The 20,333-nt window shown below is 38.8% G+C and overlaps 2 protein-coding genes across 4 annotated transcripts in view; one reads left to right on the forward strand and one right to left on the reverse strand.

Moving 5' to 3' along the window:
* The window catches only part of igsf9a (immunoglobulin superfamily, member 9a), a 69,090-nt gene extending 56,676 nt beyond the window's left edge, over positions 1-12,414 (forward strand). Inside the window, exon 21 of the mRNA XM_030435686.1 lies at positions 1,983-12,414. Coding sequence (XP_030291546.1) covers positions 1,983-2,146 — 164 coding nt within the window. The 3' untranslated portion in view covers positions 2,147-12,414. The remainder of the gene's footprint in view (positions 1-1,982) is intronic.
* adra1ab (adrenoceptor alpha 1Ab) overlaps positions 1-20,333 on the reverse strand; it is a 195,454-nt gene that overhangs the window by 104,623 nt on the left and 70,498 nt on the right. The gene's annotated exons all lie outside the window — the stretch shown is intronic.

A 20,333-nucleotide genomic window follows, 5' to 3' on the forward strand; every position in this document is an offset into this window, starting at 1 on the left:
CCAAAACACTGGTGGGAAAAACCAGAGCACAATGTTGAAGCAACACAAAATGATGAGAGCACGGAGGTGAAGGTATTCAGCCATGCTTTATTATTTGATGAGTATGATAAAGACACTTTCACTGGGGTAACACCCCACAGGGATCGGGCATCATATTTGGTGTAGTGGGGTTTAGCTGATCCTTTACGTTGATCCTTTAGGGTGATGGCGTGGAAGAGCAATAGTTGTTCACTGATTGGCTGGTGAAATTCTCTCATTCGTTCGTTGTGGAGTGGGGCTAGTTTAAGCTGCTTTTACAAAAGGATGCACAAACTTCAGTCATACCTAAGCTGGATCCTGCCTTCCCTCCATAGAGAATTAGAAAAAAAGTCACTATATAAGAATGGGCTAGTGGAACATGGAATATCAATCTACAACTTATGAAGCATGCCAGCTACATTGGCTACATTAATTGGTTAGCTATGGCCAGTCAATTGTGGCTTCTTTCGCAACACTTAAGCCACTCACTCACTAGTAGTATCGATGAGCCCCTTTTCAACCACGTAGTTCCAGGAACTATGGGGCTACGGGAAAAAAGACGAGGAACTTAAAGGACACCTATTATGCTTTTTAGTTTTTTCCTTTCCTTCAGTGTTTTATATAGGTTCTCTTACATGTTAAAGATTTTGAAAGTTAAAATGATCAAAGTTAGCATCAACAGAAGCTCATCTCTCCCACAGAAAACACTGCTCTGAAACACCTCGTCAGTAGCCTTTAATTTTGTGACTTTGTGACGTCACACGACCTCACCATGTCACACATTTGCATAATTGACTGTATGCCTAGTGCCTCGTTTAACAGGTAAGGACTGATTTAGCTCAGCCGCTGTGTGGTTGTTAGCAGTGCTGGGTCAGACCTGTGTGAGCTGTTCCATCAGAGGAGACTGGGAAAAGGGGGGCCTTAAAGAGGCAGGAGCTAAATAAGAGCATTTCAGATGGAGCTGAAGCATTGGACAGAATAAAAAAAAAAAAAAAGTTTTTTAACACTTAATATATTCTGGTAATCCAAAATATAGTTTTTGAAGCTGAAAAATGATACAGTATCTCTCGTTCAATGTACTTTTAGCACATTTCTGTTTCTGTTTGCATTTCCAACACATCTGAGGAACTGTGAAGATTTAATGAGTTCATTCATGAATTAATGGCGTTAAAATTACCGTGGCGTATGATGCATTGAGACCTTCATAAATAAATAGTAAAAGACGTGTCCATTCATGATACATTAGAAAGTCATCACCAGGCGAAGAGACTTTTCTCACACCAGCAGCTGTGGTTAAGGATGAAAATTTAGAGCCTGCTTCCTCCGGGCAGGCTGCAGGTTAAGGTCCATGAGTTCCTGAAATGGTTGCTGGGCACCTGAGAAGTAACTGTGGTGGAAATGGGGATAATTGATACAAATACAGAAGTGAAAGGACAGTTGATTACTGATGTATCTGCTGATATATAGTATAGATATTCTGCTTTTTACCACTGAATTTTGTATGATTTATATGTATTTATACGTAGTGTAGTACAGTGTAACTAGCTTGTCATGACATTTGTACATTTACTTTACTTTATACAGGACTTGTAGACTGAAATCCAGTGGCTTTCCGCAGCAGTACAGCATGTTTGGTAGAGAGCAACATTTAGCAAGCCATTACTGGAACACTTAGCAATTTTTTCTCTGATCTCAGTGACATTTGTTAGCGTTCTTTCAGGAGCAAATTAAGAGAAGGGTTGGACATGTTTTCACTGTTTGGCTCCTGTGAATTAACTTGCAAGCTAACCTGCATTTGCACTGAGAAGCCAGTATTTAATATCCAACCCTTAACCTCTGAGTGTTCCATATCTGTACGAGTTCCGTTAGAACCAGCGGGGTGCGGGCGATTAATGAAATAACATCTGCGGTGAAATATCAAGAAGCTCAAAGATCATTTCACAAGTCTCTTCTTTTACCCACAGGCCTGCTTCCTTCATTGAATCTGCTGAAGCCTGCTCGGTGCTGTAGCCTTCCCAGCATGCAGCGCTCCACTAAGGCACTGAAAAATTGCACTGCGCTCTCTCTGCTCCCGGGGCATCAAAGCAGCTGCTCTGCTGAGGCAGAACCAGACACCGTGCTGTTCTGACAGCGCCAGCCTTCGGCTCATCTCACCTAGTGTGTCCTTTCACTTATTGACTCGCATCACGAGGTGACAGAAAATGCATGTGGCAGAGACTGAGCTTCCCTCTTTTCAGACATAAAAGGGGCCAAAGTACAGATTACGTCTCTGCACTGAGTCTTTGCAAAATAATGGTTTTCAACAATACAGGTCTGAGTAAGTAAATGAGACACAAAATCCCCTTTACCCTTATGCTGAGCATTAAAAAAGTGTTGTTTTCGCTTTGTGACCGTCACGCTTCTGACATTTACTTTGGTGACAGTCTGCAAATCTGCTGGTGTCAGAGCACTTTCATTGTGCTCATAGATACACCACATACTCTGTGTGTAGTTTGAAAAGCATTCATCATCCAGGGATGACTCAGCGGCCACGCAAAGGGATAACGAACGATCTCAGTCGTCATTATCAAGTGACTGGTTAAGGCTGGTGATGAATAAGTCTGTCGATATCATCATCCATCCTTGACTTTAACAGAGTACATACTTATGAGAGGCCATTAAATAAAGAAGATGAATGCATTAAATTAATTCTGCCACCGTGTAACTGTTGTGGTTTTAACACCATTTCTAAAATACTATTTTCCCAACGGAGATCATTATCTTTTTTGCCCTTAAAATACTGTGAATAGATTTTTTGGATTACAATATTTGTGTTGGGATGAAAGCCTTGGTTTCCTCCGCAGACCTCTCTTTGTTCAGCGAGGCAAGACCTGTAATTATGTTGAGTAATTGAAGAGGGTCAAGTTAACTGTTGGGGTTTGTCCTTGTTTATTTTTTTATGGACATAAAGGGAGATTAGCTTTTATTTTGGCTTTAATTTACCAAGGGTCAACTCACTGAATGATGACTGCTTTGTTTCCCCGGAACCTGCCTCATACTCACACTAGGAAGCCAACAGTGGTGCTGACAAGTGAGTGGTTAAAAGTCTTGTTTGATGGCACGTCAACAGCAGGCACTGAGCACATCCTGGTATGGCCGGGAGATAATTTGTCGCCATTGTTTATAGACTGACGATTGATTTGCTTAGTAATGCTGACATTTTAATAATGCTGTAGTCCAAATTAAGAGGTAAAGCAAATTGTTATTGACAATTTACAAATGTACAAAGTTTTTATTTGTGTGCTTAGTCACATCAATTTTGTAACACCAAAGTTTCAGGCCCGAGTTCGTTCAGATCAGTGGTAAACTTGTGTTCAAGGGATTTAGTTGGAGAGGGGAAACAAATATGTGTTAGCATAATGATTTATTCCTGGAACTGTACAAAACCAATCATGTGCTAGCATAAATGTGCAACATGTAAGAATTGGTCACCTGTCAGAAACGTACTTGAAAAAGATAGGGGGAAGCATATCACCGCAGTAACCCCTAACCCCTGCTAACTGTAGCTTCCTTAGCCAGATAGCTCAGTTAGCCATGCATCTAGTGGTTTGACTGGGAACTTTGGGACCAGGGGACTGTTAGTGTTTACTCCACTAGCACAGGAGCTTTTGGTAACTGGGGCTAGCTGGTTAGCATGCTCAACTCAGCACATATCTTGCCGACACCAAAGGCCTACATTGTTATTGTAATGTCAAAACTGCTGTTTATTTATATTCTTGATTATTTTAGTAAAAATGTTCAGTGTTTTCATCTAAATTGTTTTCATCTAAATTCTCACATATTGCTCCTATAAATAGATACAGTTTTCATTACGTTATTTCAAAGTGTATACATCCAGTTCATGTAACTGCATGTTTGATGCTTTCAAGCACCAAGAACACTTTTACTTACAATAGACTGGAGAGCTAACTAACCTGTTGGGCCACAACTTATCTGTTGTTTATACACCAAATTAGCGACAGCAGTTAGAGCGACTGGCGGTGAGAAGCAGCATGGTAGTTAAAAACAGAAAAAACATCTGACAGTTTGGCGCATCACGTTTAACTATATAGCTTTCAGTTAACAAATTTGCTGATCTCGGCAATTCAAATGATTATGTATTATGTGGTACACATCCTGCACTGTGATAAATATTGATATCGCAAAACCGTAGCCCCTTACAGCACAGATCAGGCCAAACCCTACTGCCAAATGTAGTTTGTTGCCTTCATTTCTGGGGGATCAAGATGGTGAGTTTCAAGGCAAAAAAGCTGCTGCCCCTGCCCTAAACCTGCTGGGAGAAACATGCTTCTGTCTCATGCTCTCTTTTCTTCATGAACAATGGAGGAAAAAAGGAAAATGGGGGCTTTGCTCGCTTCTCTCGCTCAAGGCATCCACATTAGTCAACCAAATAATTAACTCCAAGCTCCACAGTGAACCAGAGCATTGTGGGGTATCCATCCTATAATTGAAATTCACTCATAGAGGCTGCATTTACTCCAAATCAATGTTTCACTTCTGTAGAACATTTTCATTTTCCCGTGTACACACATTGTACCTGAAGTCCATAAATGATCAAAATCACATATGCTGCTCTGGGGATTGGTAGTCAGCACTACTTCTTTGCCGGCGTTTTTTAAATGGAATCCAAATATTGTTCTTCAACAAGAAAAAACTATGTGAAAATATTGTTTGCGTACTGGATGTAATATTTTTAAGGAAACAATTCCACCTGTTTTTGCCACCGAGGTCTGAAACCCGCATAGTGGAATCATTCAGGGAACTACTGTAAGTTTAGTGCTTTGGTGGCTTCGATATCAAATGTACATAACATGGCAGCGTAGTGAAGTGGAAAAAAGCAGTGCCTCAGAATACAGCTGCACAACAGAATGAAACATAACATGGGGAAACTTGCTCTCTCCAGGAGACGTAGACAACAGCTAGGGCTCATAAACCAGATTGTTATACGGCTACCTTCTTCCATTATTGTGTGTACTTAGGGGGATTAGCTTTAAAACAAACGCTCTTTTATTATGTCCATTAAGCGCCGAATAAATTATTTGCAAATGCCAGGAAATGACTCACGAATCTCGAAAACCAATCAAGGTCTTATGAAATGAAATGTCACTTACAGATTGAAGTGTAACCAAACGGTGCTCATGTTACCTCGGTGCAGTTTTAACTGGCCATAATTAGTGAGCGTCATGAGTCTCGAGTGAATGTCAACGTGCTGCAAGACTTTCCAAGACTGCATTCTCTGTATTTAAATGAACTTCGTGATTATAGCATTTTTATTTATTTTTTTAAAAACACTCAGACGGTGGGTTTTTTTTTGTTTGTAGAAAATGGCACAGTCCCAGTGAGAATTGCTATCCACCACAGCGTATTCACATTCTGCCCATAATGGCTTTTAAGCTCATCATTTTTGTTTACCAGTTTCCCCCTGAAAACACACAGATTTAATTCAACTGTGGGAGACCAGTTAAAAACAAATTCAATTCAGATTCCAAGAGTGTGTCTCCCAAAATTTTGACACTCCCAAGTCGTCTCCCCTGCTGCGAGAACAGGGTGTAAGCCAAGACAAAGTGAAATGCAAATAAACTGCTGATGTATGAGCCAGAGTCCCACTCAGTGATGGTGTAAAACTCAACTGTTGAAGATCAGAAATGTTGAGCTTCAATTAGGATTTTAATACCTAAGAATCTCAGCCACATTTTGGCCTTATTAACATAAACTCCCAGATTAAAGCCCCTGAAAACTTCAAATCTTTAGTATTTCTCTGTTACTTTAAATATTAGTGAGTAAGATAGAAATAGTAGTAAGTAAATAGTAAGATAGAAAAAACACACGTACGTACATTTTCCCGAATGAGTCCTGCACATTCTAACCCATGAGAAGAGCACAAAGAAAAATAGAAAACCAGAATAGGTGGCTTTACCAAAACAGACAATAGAAGGTTAAAGGGTATTTTTTAAAACTGGGCCCTCTTTTTGTACATGTTTTGGTGTGTAAAGGATTCATGCTAACCTAAAGTGTCAGAATTGATAGAGTATATCTCTTCAGAAATGGCAACGTAATAATTTGGAGGCTACACCGACCATCAGAGTTTGGTCCACTCAAAGTGTTTGTTTATGCCACTGACGAGCTGAGGCTGTTAATGTACTGTCTGTCATCATCATTCCAACCATGTATGGCCAGGTGAAATAATATTTGTTTCTGAAGTTGTGGTTGACTACTTTTTTTTGTCAGGTTTGAACCATCTACATAAGGCACCAACCGTCAAAACCCACCTTGTGAGATTTCAGAAATAACCTCAGCCTGTCAGTGGCAAAAACAAACACTTTTACTTGACCTCACATTGACGCTCACAGTTGCCCCAAAGGATTACATAGCAGCCGTGTCGCGACTGCCAGCTGAGGCTACAGGACAGAGTCCAAACCTTTTGGTAAATATGAAACATTCACACATCAGAACATGAAAACATAGGGCCCAGGTTTTAAAAACAAAGAAAAAAAACCTTAATTCCCCTTTAATGTGAGACTATTGCTCTGAGTAAGAAGCTGATCAAGAAAATAGGTTTTCAGGGCCTTTAAAAAAGAACTCCATGCTGAATTTATTTTGTGCTGAATGCATTTGGTGTGGTGTGGCAAGCAAAATAAAAATGCAAGCACGGTGATGAGCCCTCTCTGTAGTTTCATTGCGTCCTCCTCTTGAATTACCTTCAGGTGTTTGCTTTAAAAAAGCAAACCTGCCAGTTTGGACACAATCTGAAGAAAAAGGAACATTATAATTTGAGCATCATAGGAATCACGATTGTTCCAGTCAGTATTTTATTGGATCAATCCGACGTAACTTCACAAAAATGAAAATACATTTGTAGCAAACATTCAGAGCTTCAGGAACAGTTACTCTACTCTCTGCTCACTGTGCTCCATTCACACAATATAAACTAGAGAAGCAATCTGAGATCATGTACAGATATACAGCTTGATTCTGCTCTTTTGACACCGAGTGGGCCGCTGACTTCATTGACTGATAAAACACTTGTCTTACATCGGAACCAGCTTCCAATTAAACTAATGGTGTTAGTACTGCAGCAGCGGACAACCCCCTGTCCCCGAGTCATCATACAGTCATCTTTTTTAATGCGCTGCAATTCCATTTATTTAGACTTTTATATCACTTTGACATCAGAGATTATGTGGTGGGACAAACACATATTTAATGTCTGTGGCTGCGGAGTGGAGCTTTCACAGTGCTGAGAGCAAACAAAGGAAGCATTATGGATGGGTGCAGGTGCGGCCCAGGCACAGGTACCTCAACAGCTTGTTTCCAAGGCATACACTCGTAGCCTTCACATGACAGAAACTCACACTGACAGGTGACATGTCGTGTTTATAAGTACGCGTACATGCTGGTATTTTATCAGTTATATATATTCAAATTTTTTTTTCATCTCAAGCTAGCTGTCGACCATCCGGAGACGTTTGTGAAGTGGTGTTTTTCATTGAGGGCAGTTATTTCATCCTATGATTCATTTTTCTAAACATTTCCATACAACAGGTGACAATTGACAGCCTGATATTAGCATTATGTCGAAAATGCGCAGGAAACTAGAGGCATGATGCTATACATATGGTTTTGTGAGCTTTTGTCGGGGAATCTTATCACAATTTTTTCAAGGAATGAAGGTTGAAAGTTGAAGCGGTCATACTCTTATTACCTTTCAAGTTACTTCAAGGAGTATCAGTAGAAGTTCAATATACTAACAACGAGGAATGGCTTTTAAAGTTGTAAACCGTGAGACTTTGGTCAGTTGATCTTAAATTATAGTGAAGCAGTTACAGTAGGTACACAAAAGTCACACCTGACTTAAAGTAAAGATGCTGTGTTAAAATGTCACTTTAGAAAGAGTGAAAGTCACCCACATGAATATTACTGGTTTAAAATCTTAAAGTATCTGTTTTTTTTTAAAAAAAACATATCAAAAGTACAAGTAAAAGTATCTTATACATGTATTTACATGTGGTGATTACCCGCCTGGCCAATTGTCCGATCTGATATTCTGCATATTTCTGGTCATTTCGTTAATCTGGTTGTTCTACTTTACACAGACTTTAAATGAAAAAAGTAATAAAAAAATGCAAAGCTCTGGCTCTGATGAAGCTTGCAATCTGCAAAGTGACTGCCAACTAATTTTATTAAATCAATGTAGTTGAGTAAAAAGTATATTTGCCACCAAAATGTAGTGGCGGGGAAGTATATATAACAGAAAATGGAAATGCTCAAGTACTGTGCTGCACCATTCCATTGCTGAGCAGCTACGGGCGGTTTAAAATTCAGAGTGATAGAGAGGGAACCTAGTTTGATATTGAACTTCGGCCTCACTGAATCAGAGCGTACTGTTCAGCCGTGGCATAAGTTTGCGCTCTACCTAGAGCCAATTCTAGTTACTCCCAATTGCAATACTTAAAACTGATCTGGAGTCAGAAATGTTAAAAAATGGCTGTTGTCTTATGGAGCAATCGCAGTCAGTTCTAACCTCGATGACGAAAATACATTGCATTTCCTGTGACGGTTTCAAAATAAAAGCTGTCCTGTGTTCTACCAGTTATATTTTTTAACAGTGATGCAGAAGGAAATGTTTGGCTGGCATTAGCAGTAACTTGATACAGCTGTAGGAGGCTTAGTCCGTCACAATCGGGTATTTTTGTAAACAGGGTCTCCGAAAAAAAATCAGCACCGTCAAAGAAAAAAATTAACGACAACTGCAAACATATTCAATGGCCTTTCATGTACACTGGGCATACGCATTATGTGTTGCCATCTCAGGCTCGTATATATTTATTTTCCTAAAATAGTCAGCATGCACATGTGTGTTTTGTCAATTGCGTTACAAACACCAAATTGTATTAAGTAAGTGTTTGAAGTATTAATAATAATATAATACTATTATTAGTATAATATAATGATAGTAATAATGATGTATTGTATAAATAATTCTGGTTTTGGACACAATAAATATTGGGACATGGTAGGGAAAGGGTTAATAGTAACAGGTTTGACAGTAACAGGTTTGACGAATTATGATTTAGCAACCATTACTAACCATGTGGTTCACACCATGACACGACCACTTTATATGTTCAATTTAATTTAAAATGTTTAACTTTTTAATACATGATATTAGGGTAATGTGGGTTGACACACTATGATCATCCCCTTCAGTCAAACTAAACACAACTCAATGAAAATTCATTAAAAGAAAGGAGCACTGACTTGTCTGTTTGGCAGCTTCCTGATAAAAGGCAGATGATGTCACTTCCTGAAAATTATGTCACTTCTGAGTGATCATTGTCTCTGAGGGAGTGTGTTTATCCAAAGTAACGCATTTGACGTAAAACGTATGGTCAGTACTAAAGTGTTATTTTTTTCAATATTCCAAAAAGGTCAAAAATAAAATACATGTGTCATAGGTTAACTAACAATTGACGCTTTTCATAAATTAAAGTTTTTTTCAGATAGTTTGGTTTTATCCTCTTTAAAAGCCTGCTGTAATGGAAAAAACATTACAGAGGGACAAGCCATTTTTACCATGTTTGAAAGATATACAATACAAAAATCTTTCAAATTAAAATGAAGATTGTTTGTTTACCATATCATACCAACAACATGTTTAAATATTTTGAGTTAATACAGCTTAATGGGGTAGATTTGGTGTCAGGGACACAAAATGGCACATTTTCGTAGAATGACCCCAAATGCCCCAGTCGGTAGCTTAGCTATAAAAAACACTATGAATGAGGCAGAGTGGTGTGCTTGCTCCACAGAGAATGTCCTTGGATCGCTTGTGAGAAAAACACAATAAGCACCCGTTTTTTGTCTCTTTTCCGTATTTTCAACGACCGCATTTCCTGACTACGTTAAAGAAGACAACATCCATTCCGTCACTGTACACATTCAAATACTCCAGTATCATAACAGACACTCCCACAGTTAACAGTGAGGCTGATGTTCATAAAGTGTAATTAAGCATGGAACTCTTCATCATAAAACATGCATTATCTCCTGGGAAATCCCAATTGGTTCGAAGGCACTTTGAATGGCGGACCCCGCCAATAACAATCAAGAACAACTAATTAGAGCATTTAAACACTTTCAATGGCTGTTGTTGAATAACCGGGGCTTTAAACAGAATCAAAAACGGGGTCAGATTTCATGAGAATCTGTGGGATTCTAACTTTGGGATGAAGTTCACACAGTCCTGTTCTGTCTTAAGTCTTCTGAGTCAAACTCTCCCAGAATGTAAATGTGGTCCAAAATCTTAAGTTTTTCTCTTATGCCCACCTCAAAGAGAGTGCTCTTCAGTCGTTTTTTACCTGGAGGCCAAAGCATTCGCTCAAATAAAAGCAAACAATCTGTATTTTTGTTTCAGTGGGGAACTTGGACGTGACACGCGAGCTAGATGAGCGTACGCCTCTTCATAGATTCAGGCAAAACAGCAGTTTCTGGCCCCCGCAAATCCTCGCTCATTCAACTACAATTCCACTGCTGTAACAATTAAACACGAAATTGTTTCGGGTGTTTTACATAATTGTAAGTGACATTCCTCCCCATCTTTGGTTCAACTTCTTAGAATTGACATTTTCTGGAGGAAAAAAGAGGACAGATTAATCAGTTAAGAAATTATAAGTCGAAGCCCAAATTGTCAACTCATGGGACACTTAAGATGAACGAAAGATTGCTCCGCAGTCAAAAGGCAAAACAATGTAATCGTCACAGTGTGGGATACATCTTACTTAACATTTCAACTACTTACAAATTACAAATGAAAAGCACTCATGATCAGTTCCTGGCTGCGGCGTGGTGACATTTTCATACCGCGCTCCCCTGCGACGCTGGGGTTTTATGTTTCGTTTAACCTTGCAGACGCAATTATTTTTGTGTTTTTTTCAATGTTCAAGCGGTCTGCATTGTATTCTATTTTTTCACGGCAGAAGGAAACGACGTTGGCAATTAGTGCTTGTTGCCGGGGATATTATCTCCTGCCAAGTGTAAAATTAGTGCGATTATCAGCAATATTACTGCAGAAATATGGTCGGATGTGGATAATTTAAAGATTGAAACCTAAATGGGAGTTTTTTTTTCTTCTTTTTTCAATCAGTCTATCTGCACATCCGGCATTCAGTCTGAGAGGCGTGAATTTCCGCAACATGTCAGCGGAGTTAATTACCTCAGCGAATGCCTCCCAGCGTAGTGTGGAATAATGGCATCAGGGAGAGAACGACTTTTTCCTTCTCTTGTATTGGGTTTTATAGTAGAGCAGGATCTTTCTTAACCCCTGCCCAGCTTTAATTAGGTGCTCGGCGAAGAGACTGTACTTCTTCGAAAACATCTGTGTTCTTGTTATCCCAGAGGCAATCAACCAGCAGTGAGCGTTTTTTCTCATTCTCTTACTGATTACAAAACGTGTTGATCCAGAATTGATGACCTTGTCATAATGGATGGGTTTAGTCTTTCCGCGAGAATCCACTTGTGCAAAAAAAAAGAAAATGGTAACTGAGCCTCATGTCTCACAGTGCCTGTTGACATTGTGAAGCACAGTGTGTTCGACTGTAATGGCCCTCTTTTCATTAACTGAAACAATTGTGTGTAAAACCTTTTTAGATTTTGACTCGGAAAGCGAAGCAGATTTTTTTACACTAGGAAAAGATAAATAAAATGTTATTATTGATCATTCTTTTTCACTTTTACTATAATCACAAAAACAAGGAACTATACAGATTAATGTTATATAAATCAAGCCTATATTTGTGTGTAAAGTGTCTACTTTTGTACATTATTTGCTTTGCTGTCACTTTATTTGAACTTTCTCAAACTGGCAGCAAATGTTGTGTTAGTGACAATACAATAACACAAATGTTTTTTAATTGATTCATTTCATCAGCTGTTTTTTTTGTTTTTGTTTATTTGTTGGGATGAGGAATGATTTTCGAGTCTAGCTAACTTTTCAGCTTGTGTTTTTTAATATTGCATTTAGGTTTATGTAGTTATGTTTTTTTCTTCTTCTTTTTCTATATTTTGTGTATTTGTGTGTCACGTAAAACTTTACACTTTGAGTTGTTGAATAAATATGCAATCCCTGAATCAGGGCCTCCATTGTTTAATGATAAAAATGAGATGAGATTGTGAAACATGATGAGAATATGTACAGTGAATTAAGCTTCTGTGCATGATATTTTTGGTTTACCTTACTGATGCTCTGTGCTACTTGCTGATCATCTATTATACCTAGCAGACGTAAATTATAGTTGGAAGCCTACCAGGGCTGCACTGTATGTAATACATTTTTGTACAAATAAATAAATGATAAATGAACTTCTTATTGTGCCAAGCCTCATATTTGTCCATGTTCAGTGACTTGCAGGTTGTTTCCATGAAGGCCAGCATTTTGCGCTGAAAAGTGGTGTGCTAAGCACTTAAATGAAAATCATTTTTTAAATGGTTTTCGATTGTAGAGCAATGTGATAAGGGGAGTGGTATGACTTCAGTGATAATGAAGGCGGAGGAAAAAAAGGCCAAGTATGGGCGAGTATGTCTTATTTAAAAAGAAATATTGAAAAGGAAAAAAGAAACAATTGATGGAATAACGCCAACAACGTTAGCCAAAGATAACAAATCAATCTTTGCTAAAAAAATTAATAAATACTGATTTTTGAGACATTAGAAAACTACTTCAGCAGGCAGCATGGTTAGCCTACCATTAAATCACTATTTTATTCAGTTGTGTACCATAAAACTCTGCAAATAACACGCAATGATCTTTGGCTAGCTAGCTAATGAGTCCATCTAATGTATTCAGTTCTGGTGTCTTTAGATCTGCTGAAGTTCATTATTAGATGCTGATCACTTCAGACAGCAGATTTCCTCCTCATGACTCTTCCTTTGCATTAGTTTATCATATACTGCACGTTTCCTGTGCGGATGGAGAGAAAATAATTTTTTGTTTTTTCTCGGTCGAAGTTATTTTGCATAGCTATTTTAACAAATTGTGTTTATAAAAAAGCGATGGGGACAAAGCCAGCTATTTAAAAAAAACGAAAAAGAAAAGTGATGGGGACATGTCCCCAGTGTCCCCTGTGTAAATGAACACCCAGGGTTTACATTACATTGTTTACGCTGGAATAAAAGTGTCAGGCTCTCCAACATCAGAGACGTAAAGTGAATGCACAAACTGATGGGTATTCCCTTTCGCTCATTTGGACTGTTCTGCATACTCAAATACTTTTTAAAAAAAATCAATGGAACTGTTCATCCAAACCCCTTTGAAAAACGGGGCTATTTTGGGAGAGAATGTAGCCACTCACTGGCATAAAAATTTATCACCGCCAAAGACTATTTCCAAATGCTCTAACAAACAGATAAACGGGGTGGTGAGTTTGCAGCTTCTCCTTTCTGTTTGCAAAATATTTCTCCCCCAAGAAGCCGTCGCACGGAAAAATTGACAGCTTTGAAAGCTGAAGGCTTCAGTCAGCCACAGATGACACAGCTCCTTTTCTTCACCCGCCTGTCTCCATCTCATTAGGATTGTGATCATGGCCGGGTGTGATTATCGTGGACCACTACTGGAGATGGAGTGAATTCGCCGGCGTTACACTGTGTCAGCAGGTAAGCCCCTTTAAATGGCACATTAAAAATATATGCTCGGTTGTTATTGGATGAGACGCACAGAGTGTATCAAGGGCAATAAACGCACTTACACACGCGCACGCACGCACGCACGCATGCACACACACACACACAACAACAACCTTACAACAACCACTAGTAAGCACTTTTCATTGAAACAGCAATAATGTTTCTAAGTGACAAGCCCCATTTATATAAACACTTGGCGGAGATGTTATGTGACAACTCTATAGCTCCGAAAACTAAAAAGGCTCGGCGGATTAGTGAAATATAACCATCATTACTACTCTTAGTATGATTACTGACTTTTTCTTCATTACAGTGATGCATAATAAGCCTCTCCAGGCAGTGCTCATCAGTTACTGTGCTTTATGCGATGCCTGACAAAACCTCTTTGTTGGTCCGGAAATCACTGCGGCGCTCTCACAGTCTATCAAATAACTCAAGGAGTGAAAAGCCAAATTATGAAAAGAGTTACTCAGCCTGTAATTTTCTCATCAGGAGTTTTGAAGTTACACGTTTCTGACACGGACCCCCCTCTGACAGGCAACCACGTGCAATTAATACAATTTAAAAAAATAAATAAATAAAAAAAAAGCAAACAAAGAAAAAATCTAATTGCTCATAAATACCTACACTACCAGTGGAGTTGAGTGGGCAGTTTCACACTTCCTCAGTAATTACAGCAGCTAAATAAGCAAACGTGTCCGGTTAATTATACATTGTCAGACAACAATGCAAGAGAACAGCCAGTGGAAATGACTGCTTTTTTTCTCCTACACAAAATGCATACTTAGTCAAGGTGACTAATACTCATAATGGCGGTGAAACAATTCGTCACTTTTGTCCCAGCACTTTGCTGTGAGTGGAGGAAACCACATGTGTTGCATTTACTGTGTAGTTACAGAAGAAAAGCCTGCAGTAGTTGAACTGATTAGAAGCTACAAGCTTGGACTCTCACCATTACTGCACAGAGGACGACATATCCACTGCCCTCTGCTCAGTCCTCGCACACCTGGAGAGTAAGAGCAGCTACACAGAATGATGTGTGTTGATTTCAGCTCAGCATTGAAAACAGCTTTACACATGAAGCTGACTGGGAAACTGCAGCCATAGGCGGTTAGCTTGCCCCCTCCCTCCTTATGCCTCACAGTGGTTTGCTCCTCTGCCAATCAATCCTGCACCTCACACACCTGTCTCTGTGGAGCAGCTCTCACATGGCGCTGGCAGAACACAGTAAGTAGACATTTTACCAAAGTTAACCTAAAAAGAAAGGGGCCATTTTTCTCTTGCCACAAAGTTTTAGGCTTCAGCATAAAAGAACACTTGGTTTAGGTTGGAAAAACACAACGTTTCACCGCTGTAGATATCCTTGACGCTTCGGTAAAAGCAAGTGGCTTTGTTGCAACAAAAACAAGGCTAGAACATTTCCAGGGTTGTCTTTCAGTTGTGTCCCCCATTCAGGAATTGTCCTTGAAAATTTTTACTGTTTATTGTCCACCCCCTCCCAACAGTGAAGTGAAACATCTTCTCTTGGCTGTAGCATAAAGGAACTTGAACTAAAGTTTTGTTTTGCAATCTGATTTGTAAAATAACCACAAAAATAACCACAAAACAAACAAAGTTATTGTGGCGTTGTGATTAATTGAACCAACTGACCAGGTCCATTCCAGTCTGGGTCTGTCGAAGATCTTCGGGAGATAAAATCTTGCACTGTTGTTTCAGGAGAGATTTTTTTGTGTAAAAGTGTAAAGAAAAGGTCCCAAACACACACTGAGGTGTTTATTTTGGTAAGGGATTAGTGTTAGGGTCCTTTTTCTCTAATTTAGTTTGGGGTTAGGGTTAGGGTTAGGGTTAGTAGATTTCTGGCTCAGATCCTCACACTATGAGCCAGAAATCTACACTGAAACGTCCAGATTAATTCCTTTCTATATTCTGAGTGCTTTTCCAGAGGGGTTTGTTCATATATCATTCGAAGCCTGATTGGTTAAATCATTTATAGAAGAAAGAGGTTCAGATCTCTGCTCTGGAAATGTATGTAAAGTGATGCATTTTTTGATTAGATAATGTCTAGTTTTCTGTGCAGAGCCATGAGTTGGCATGACTTCACTATGCTCTTACAAATTCACTGACCTCTAACTGTGACCATGTAACTCTTCACACTGCCACAGTCCTCTACTCAACTCTGACTGGATATTTGTACTAAACCTATTGCCATCTAGATTGTGATGTTTTTTTTCTCTATATTATTTGGAACATTTACAGTGATGGAATCTGCAAAGGTTTCGGTGCCACAGTAGCCTCTATAAGCTTGGAAATGTTGGTCTGTAATAGTCCAGTCCGCTGCGTTGGTCTGGATTGAAAAAATCTCAACACATAGCCTACTAGAAGGATTTTATTTGGGATTTAAAAATAAAAAATAAAAATAAAAAATAGATTCTGATATGTCCAAAACTTATGACCAAACAAATTGCTTAACCAATAACACTAAGGTCAGCCTTGGCTGTTCTACTGACGTTGCTCTCTAAATAACACTGTGGTCAAGTAGTCATTTAAAATATATTTGTGACAAACCAATGAGAAACTGAAGCTTATACTGTATTTAGTTTTGTTCTTTTTTTTTATTTATTTATTTTTTAACTTTTTTTGTGATACAAAATACAGTGTCAATGAAGTGGAGAAAAAATTGCAATATTTCGACCTGAAGTTGAAATACTCAAGTTAGATATACGTATCTCAAAATGAACTTATGTACAGTACTTGAGTACTTTCCTTCACTGCTCTGTCTGAAGATGATGTCAGTTAAGTTGTGGGAAGGACAGCTATACAGTGAAATGAAACTCTCTATAAAGCTCCATTATAATTTTCTGTAGGTTCATCGGGTGACATTCACATTGTGATTTGATACTTTGTTTGTATAAAAAATATTGATGATAGCCCCTCTAATGGAAGACCATCAACTTTGTCAAGGTTTAAAAAAGTTAGTGCTGCTGTCAGTGCTTAAATCTATCAAAATGTTCTTCCCCTTATTACAGTGAGTCTCTCACCTGGGGGTCAGAATACCCCAAGTTTAATATAATGGAGGGTGTCAGAAATGGTTCAATATAAAAGTGAAAAAACACAAATTCAATTATTTGCCTTTTCTTGGGACATAACCCGTGGACATAATCATCATCAAAAGTTTGGAATCAGTATCTTTAAGTGTTTTTGCAGCAAGACACGGGACACAGGACGCACATCCCGTCTCAATCAACACCAACCTCCAAGAAATCTTGTCTAACACTGTTTTACAATGATCCACTCTGACCTCATATGATCCCCTTATTAGATCAACTAAAAAGGGCATATGTTGAAGACAGTTAAGTTTTTTCGAGGCCTTATGTCCTCACCACTCTTCAACGCAAATGACACACTTGAATGAGATTCAAAATTCTGTATTTTACGGCCATATCACCATGATTTATTGGAAATCATCATAAAGTGCTTAATAAAGTACAACAGTATAGAACAGATGGTTGGAAACATCGAATCCACAGACTAATCACGAAGGCTTCAAACCAATAGGTCAAACTAGAATCCAACCCATAGGAACACCATAGATACAACACGAGCACCTGTGAGGAAATTGGCAGGAACACCAAATGACCCACTAGAGAAGCTTTAAAATCATCTGCCTTATTGCACAATTATTTAACCTGCCGTGTGGCCTGCAGTGCTATGTTTGGAGTGTTAAGGAGGTGGACAGCTTCAGGATATGTGCTATTCCGGAACACCGGATGTTCAGATCTTAATGCTTCTTGGCCTTTTGTGAGAGAGAAGGCAATTAAAATTGTTATTGGACAAAAGGGAAGGGTCCTTCAGAACTTTTAAACCCCTTTTCATTGTAATCAATCCTTACAGATAACGTACAAAAATTTCCTCAGCTTTTTTGTAGTCAGTCCAAATATCAGACTTATTAACAAGGCAAGCCCTGATGAACGATCATCGCTGTGCAGACACTCTTGATTATTCCATCAATATCTGCTCTCTGACTGTCAAGACTAATACAAATCTGTATAGCAGAAATAAATTGTCATATGCGGGGAGTGTTTGCATTCACGGTTTTCCATAATCCTCGGATAAGTTCACAGCTTCAGGTGCTACCGTGATCTCTTGTGACTTGCCTCAATCAGATGAGATGGATGCTACCCGCAGCTGTTCATTTCATTCAGAGCAGCTGTACAACATCACATGTCCGCACAATCTCCATATTACACCTGTTGATTCGCCCCGTCTCGCGGATCGCTCAAGACGCCTCAGAAGGCAGACGAGGATCGGGAGGGACGAGATTGTCCTTGACATGTGGTGTGACCTTGCCTTTGATATCCATAGTGTGTAATGAAATGGAATTTGCTGGATGCTAGCAGCAGCGTCCTATACTTTCCCCAGACAGAACACTTCAAAGATAACGATGCCTTAAGTAGTTTAGTCACTAGCAACAGAAACATGTCCTGCAGGAATGCAAAGAGGCACAGCTTGCCTGCATACTTTATAATTGCCAGTCCAGGGATGAAAATGCATCAAAACTGAATATTTCTATGATTTTTTAAAATGTTTGAATGCATAGCCTAAGGCCAGAGATGCAGACTACATTGACTACAATGTAAACTGTCTGTTTTTACCTCCGAATACAGCTGTCAATAAGCTCTTTTACACAATGAATGTTCACTCTTTCAGGCAAATAGATTATTCCATTAGTCAAATTGATCACAAATGGGTTAGCGGGTCGACTGTGTTTGGCCAAACAACAGAGTAGATAAAAGTGAATGCAATCTGCATTGTGTTGTGGTAAACTGCTCTCTCAAATTATACCATATTTTAGTTAAACATATTTCTTAGTTTTGGAACATTGTGTTGATTGAGATTTGTTATTAACTGTACTGTGTTACCTTTGTCTGGTGCCCATATCTGTTTATTCAAAGCCGACATCTGCTGTCGTTTCACTGATGTGTTCTGTCGTTTCCTGCTGTTTTCCCCTGCAGTTGCCTGCGTCTGTCTATCACTTCTGTCATCTGAGTCCATCTAACATCCCATGTGTTTTTCTATCCCTTTTATCTTTCAGATCGCATATAACTTGGAGCATTTGCACTTGTCCATAACTCATGTCAAACGGAGAAGACTCAAGTTGCCAGTCCGCATTACATCACTGGTAAGGGCATCAGACAGATGCAAAGACCATTTGTTGCTGTGAAGTCTTAAAGCAGATTACATCATCACTCTTTTGGGACAAAACATCAAAGTAGAAATCCTGGATGCAACAAGTGTGAGTCAAAGTTTGTTAAAATGTCTACCAGTCGAAGTTTTCCACGGTTGTCCTCGTCTGCACTATAGCTGGCACTGCTCTGCTGGCTCAAACAGGGACAAAAGCCATTTGGCACCACTGGCAGATAATTCAAATGGTGTAGTGCTACAGGATTAAACCAGGAACCACTAATGAAATTGAGCACAAGGCTTCTTCAAGGCAATTTCCAAGAATGTCCTTGAGCAATCAAAGTCACAATTATGACGTAATGGAGAAGAAGTCTTTGGGTGCATAAATGCTTTTATTACAAACCTCCCTCACATAAAACATTACTGTATTGATAGCAAACACAGAAATGACAGAAAAATACTGCCTATGCCTAATATGTTTCTCAGCAATGGGTAGTCCATTACATTTGGTACTATTCATTGTGCACATGCATGGCCAGCCAGATGTTTTTGACCTCCAACTTCACCCACTCCACCCCTAGAATCCAAAGGAAGCAAATTGGGGACTTGAAATTAGTTGAGGAGGTTCATGTCCTTAGTTCGCCTAATAATGCACTTTTTAGTAGTTTTTAAAGAATTGATAATGCTGTACACAGACATTGTTTGATATTTTTCCTGTTTAGACACATTAGGTTTAGGGGTGTTTTATTGCTTGTTAAGGATAAGGCTAAGGCTAGTGAGGTTTTATTTTCTAAATAGTTTTCTTTTTTTCAGAATGAATAGTAATTCTTTACTTTTAAGAGTCCTCTCTTTGTTCTATTTATTTCTTTGACTTTTCTTTGTAGTTTGCCTCACTTATTTCTGTTTGTTCCGAGTCTACTTTATTGTTTGCCTCACTTTTTCTTTTGTTTGTTCCATGTAAATAAATAAATTCCCTTTTTAATAGAAAACACCTGGTTTCATGTTGCTTGGGTTGAAGCTGATTTACAACAGGGTAACAAAAAGGGTAAGTTATCATGAGGGAATACTTGGTAACAATCAGTATTCTCTGTCATTCTTTCTGGTGCACATAAACATTAACATTTGTTTAACTAGTTAGTAATGAATGATTCATTACAGGTTTTGTGTTGTTCAGAGTTAATCAGGACTACTCATGAAGAAAGGTCAATATAATCAATTCTGATATTCATAAACAGACCAGTACTTAATCATTCATTAAAATAGGAACTCCAGGTCTGTTCTAGTACCTCATCATCGTTTACAGTATAGTCCTCCATTAGGAATTATTAGGGGATGTACTTTTCAAATTGTTCTTATACGTTCATCATTGATTTTTTGATTAACTAATCATTAATTAATCGGTGGCTGCTCTATGAAAT

This window comes from Sparus aurata, chromosome 12 (assembly GCF_900880675.1).
Source record: "Sparus aurata chromosome 12, fSpaAur1.1, whole genome shotgun sequence".
Taxonomy (NCBI): Eukaryota; Metazoa; Chordata; class Actinopteri; order Spariformes; family Sparidae; genus Sparus; species Sparus aurata.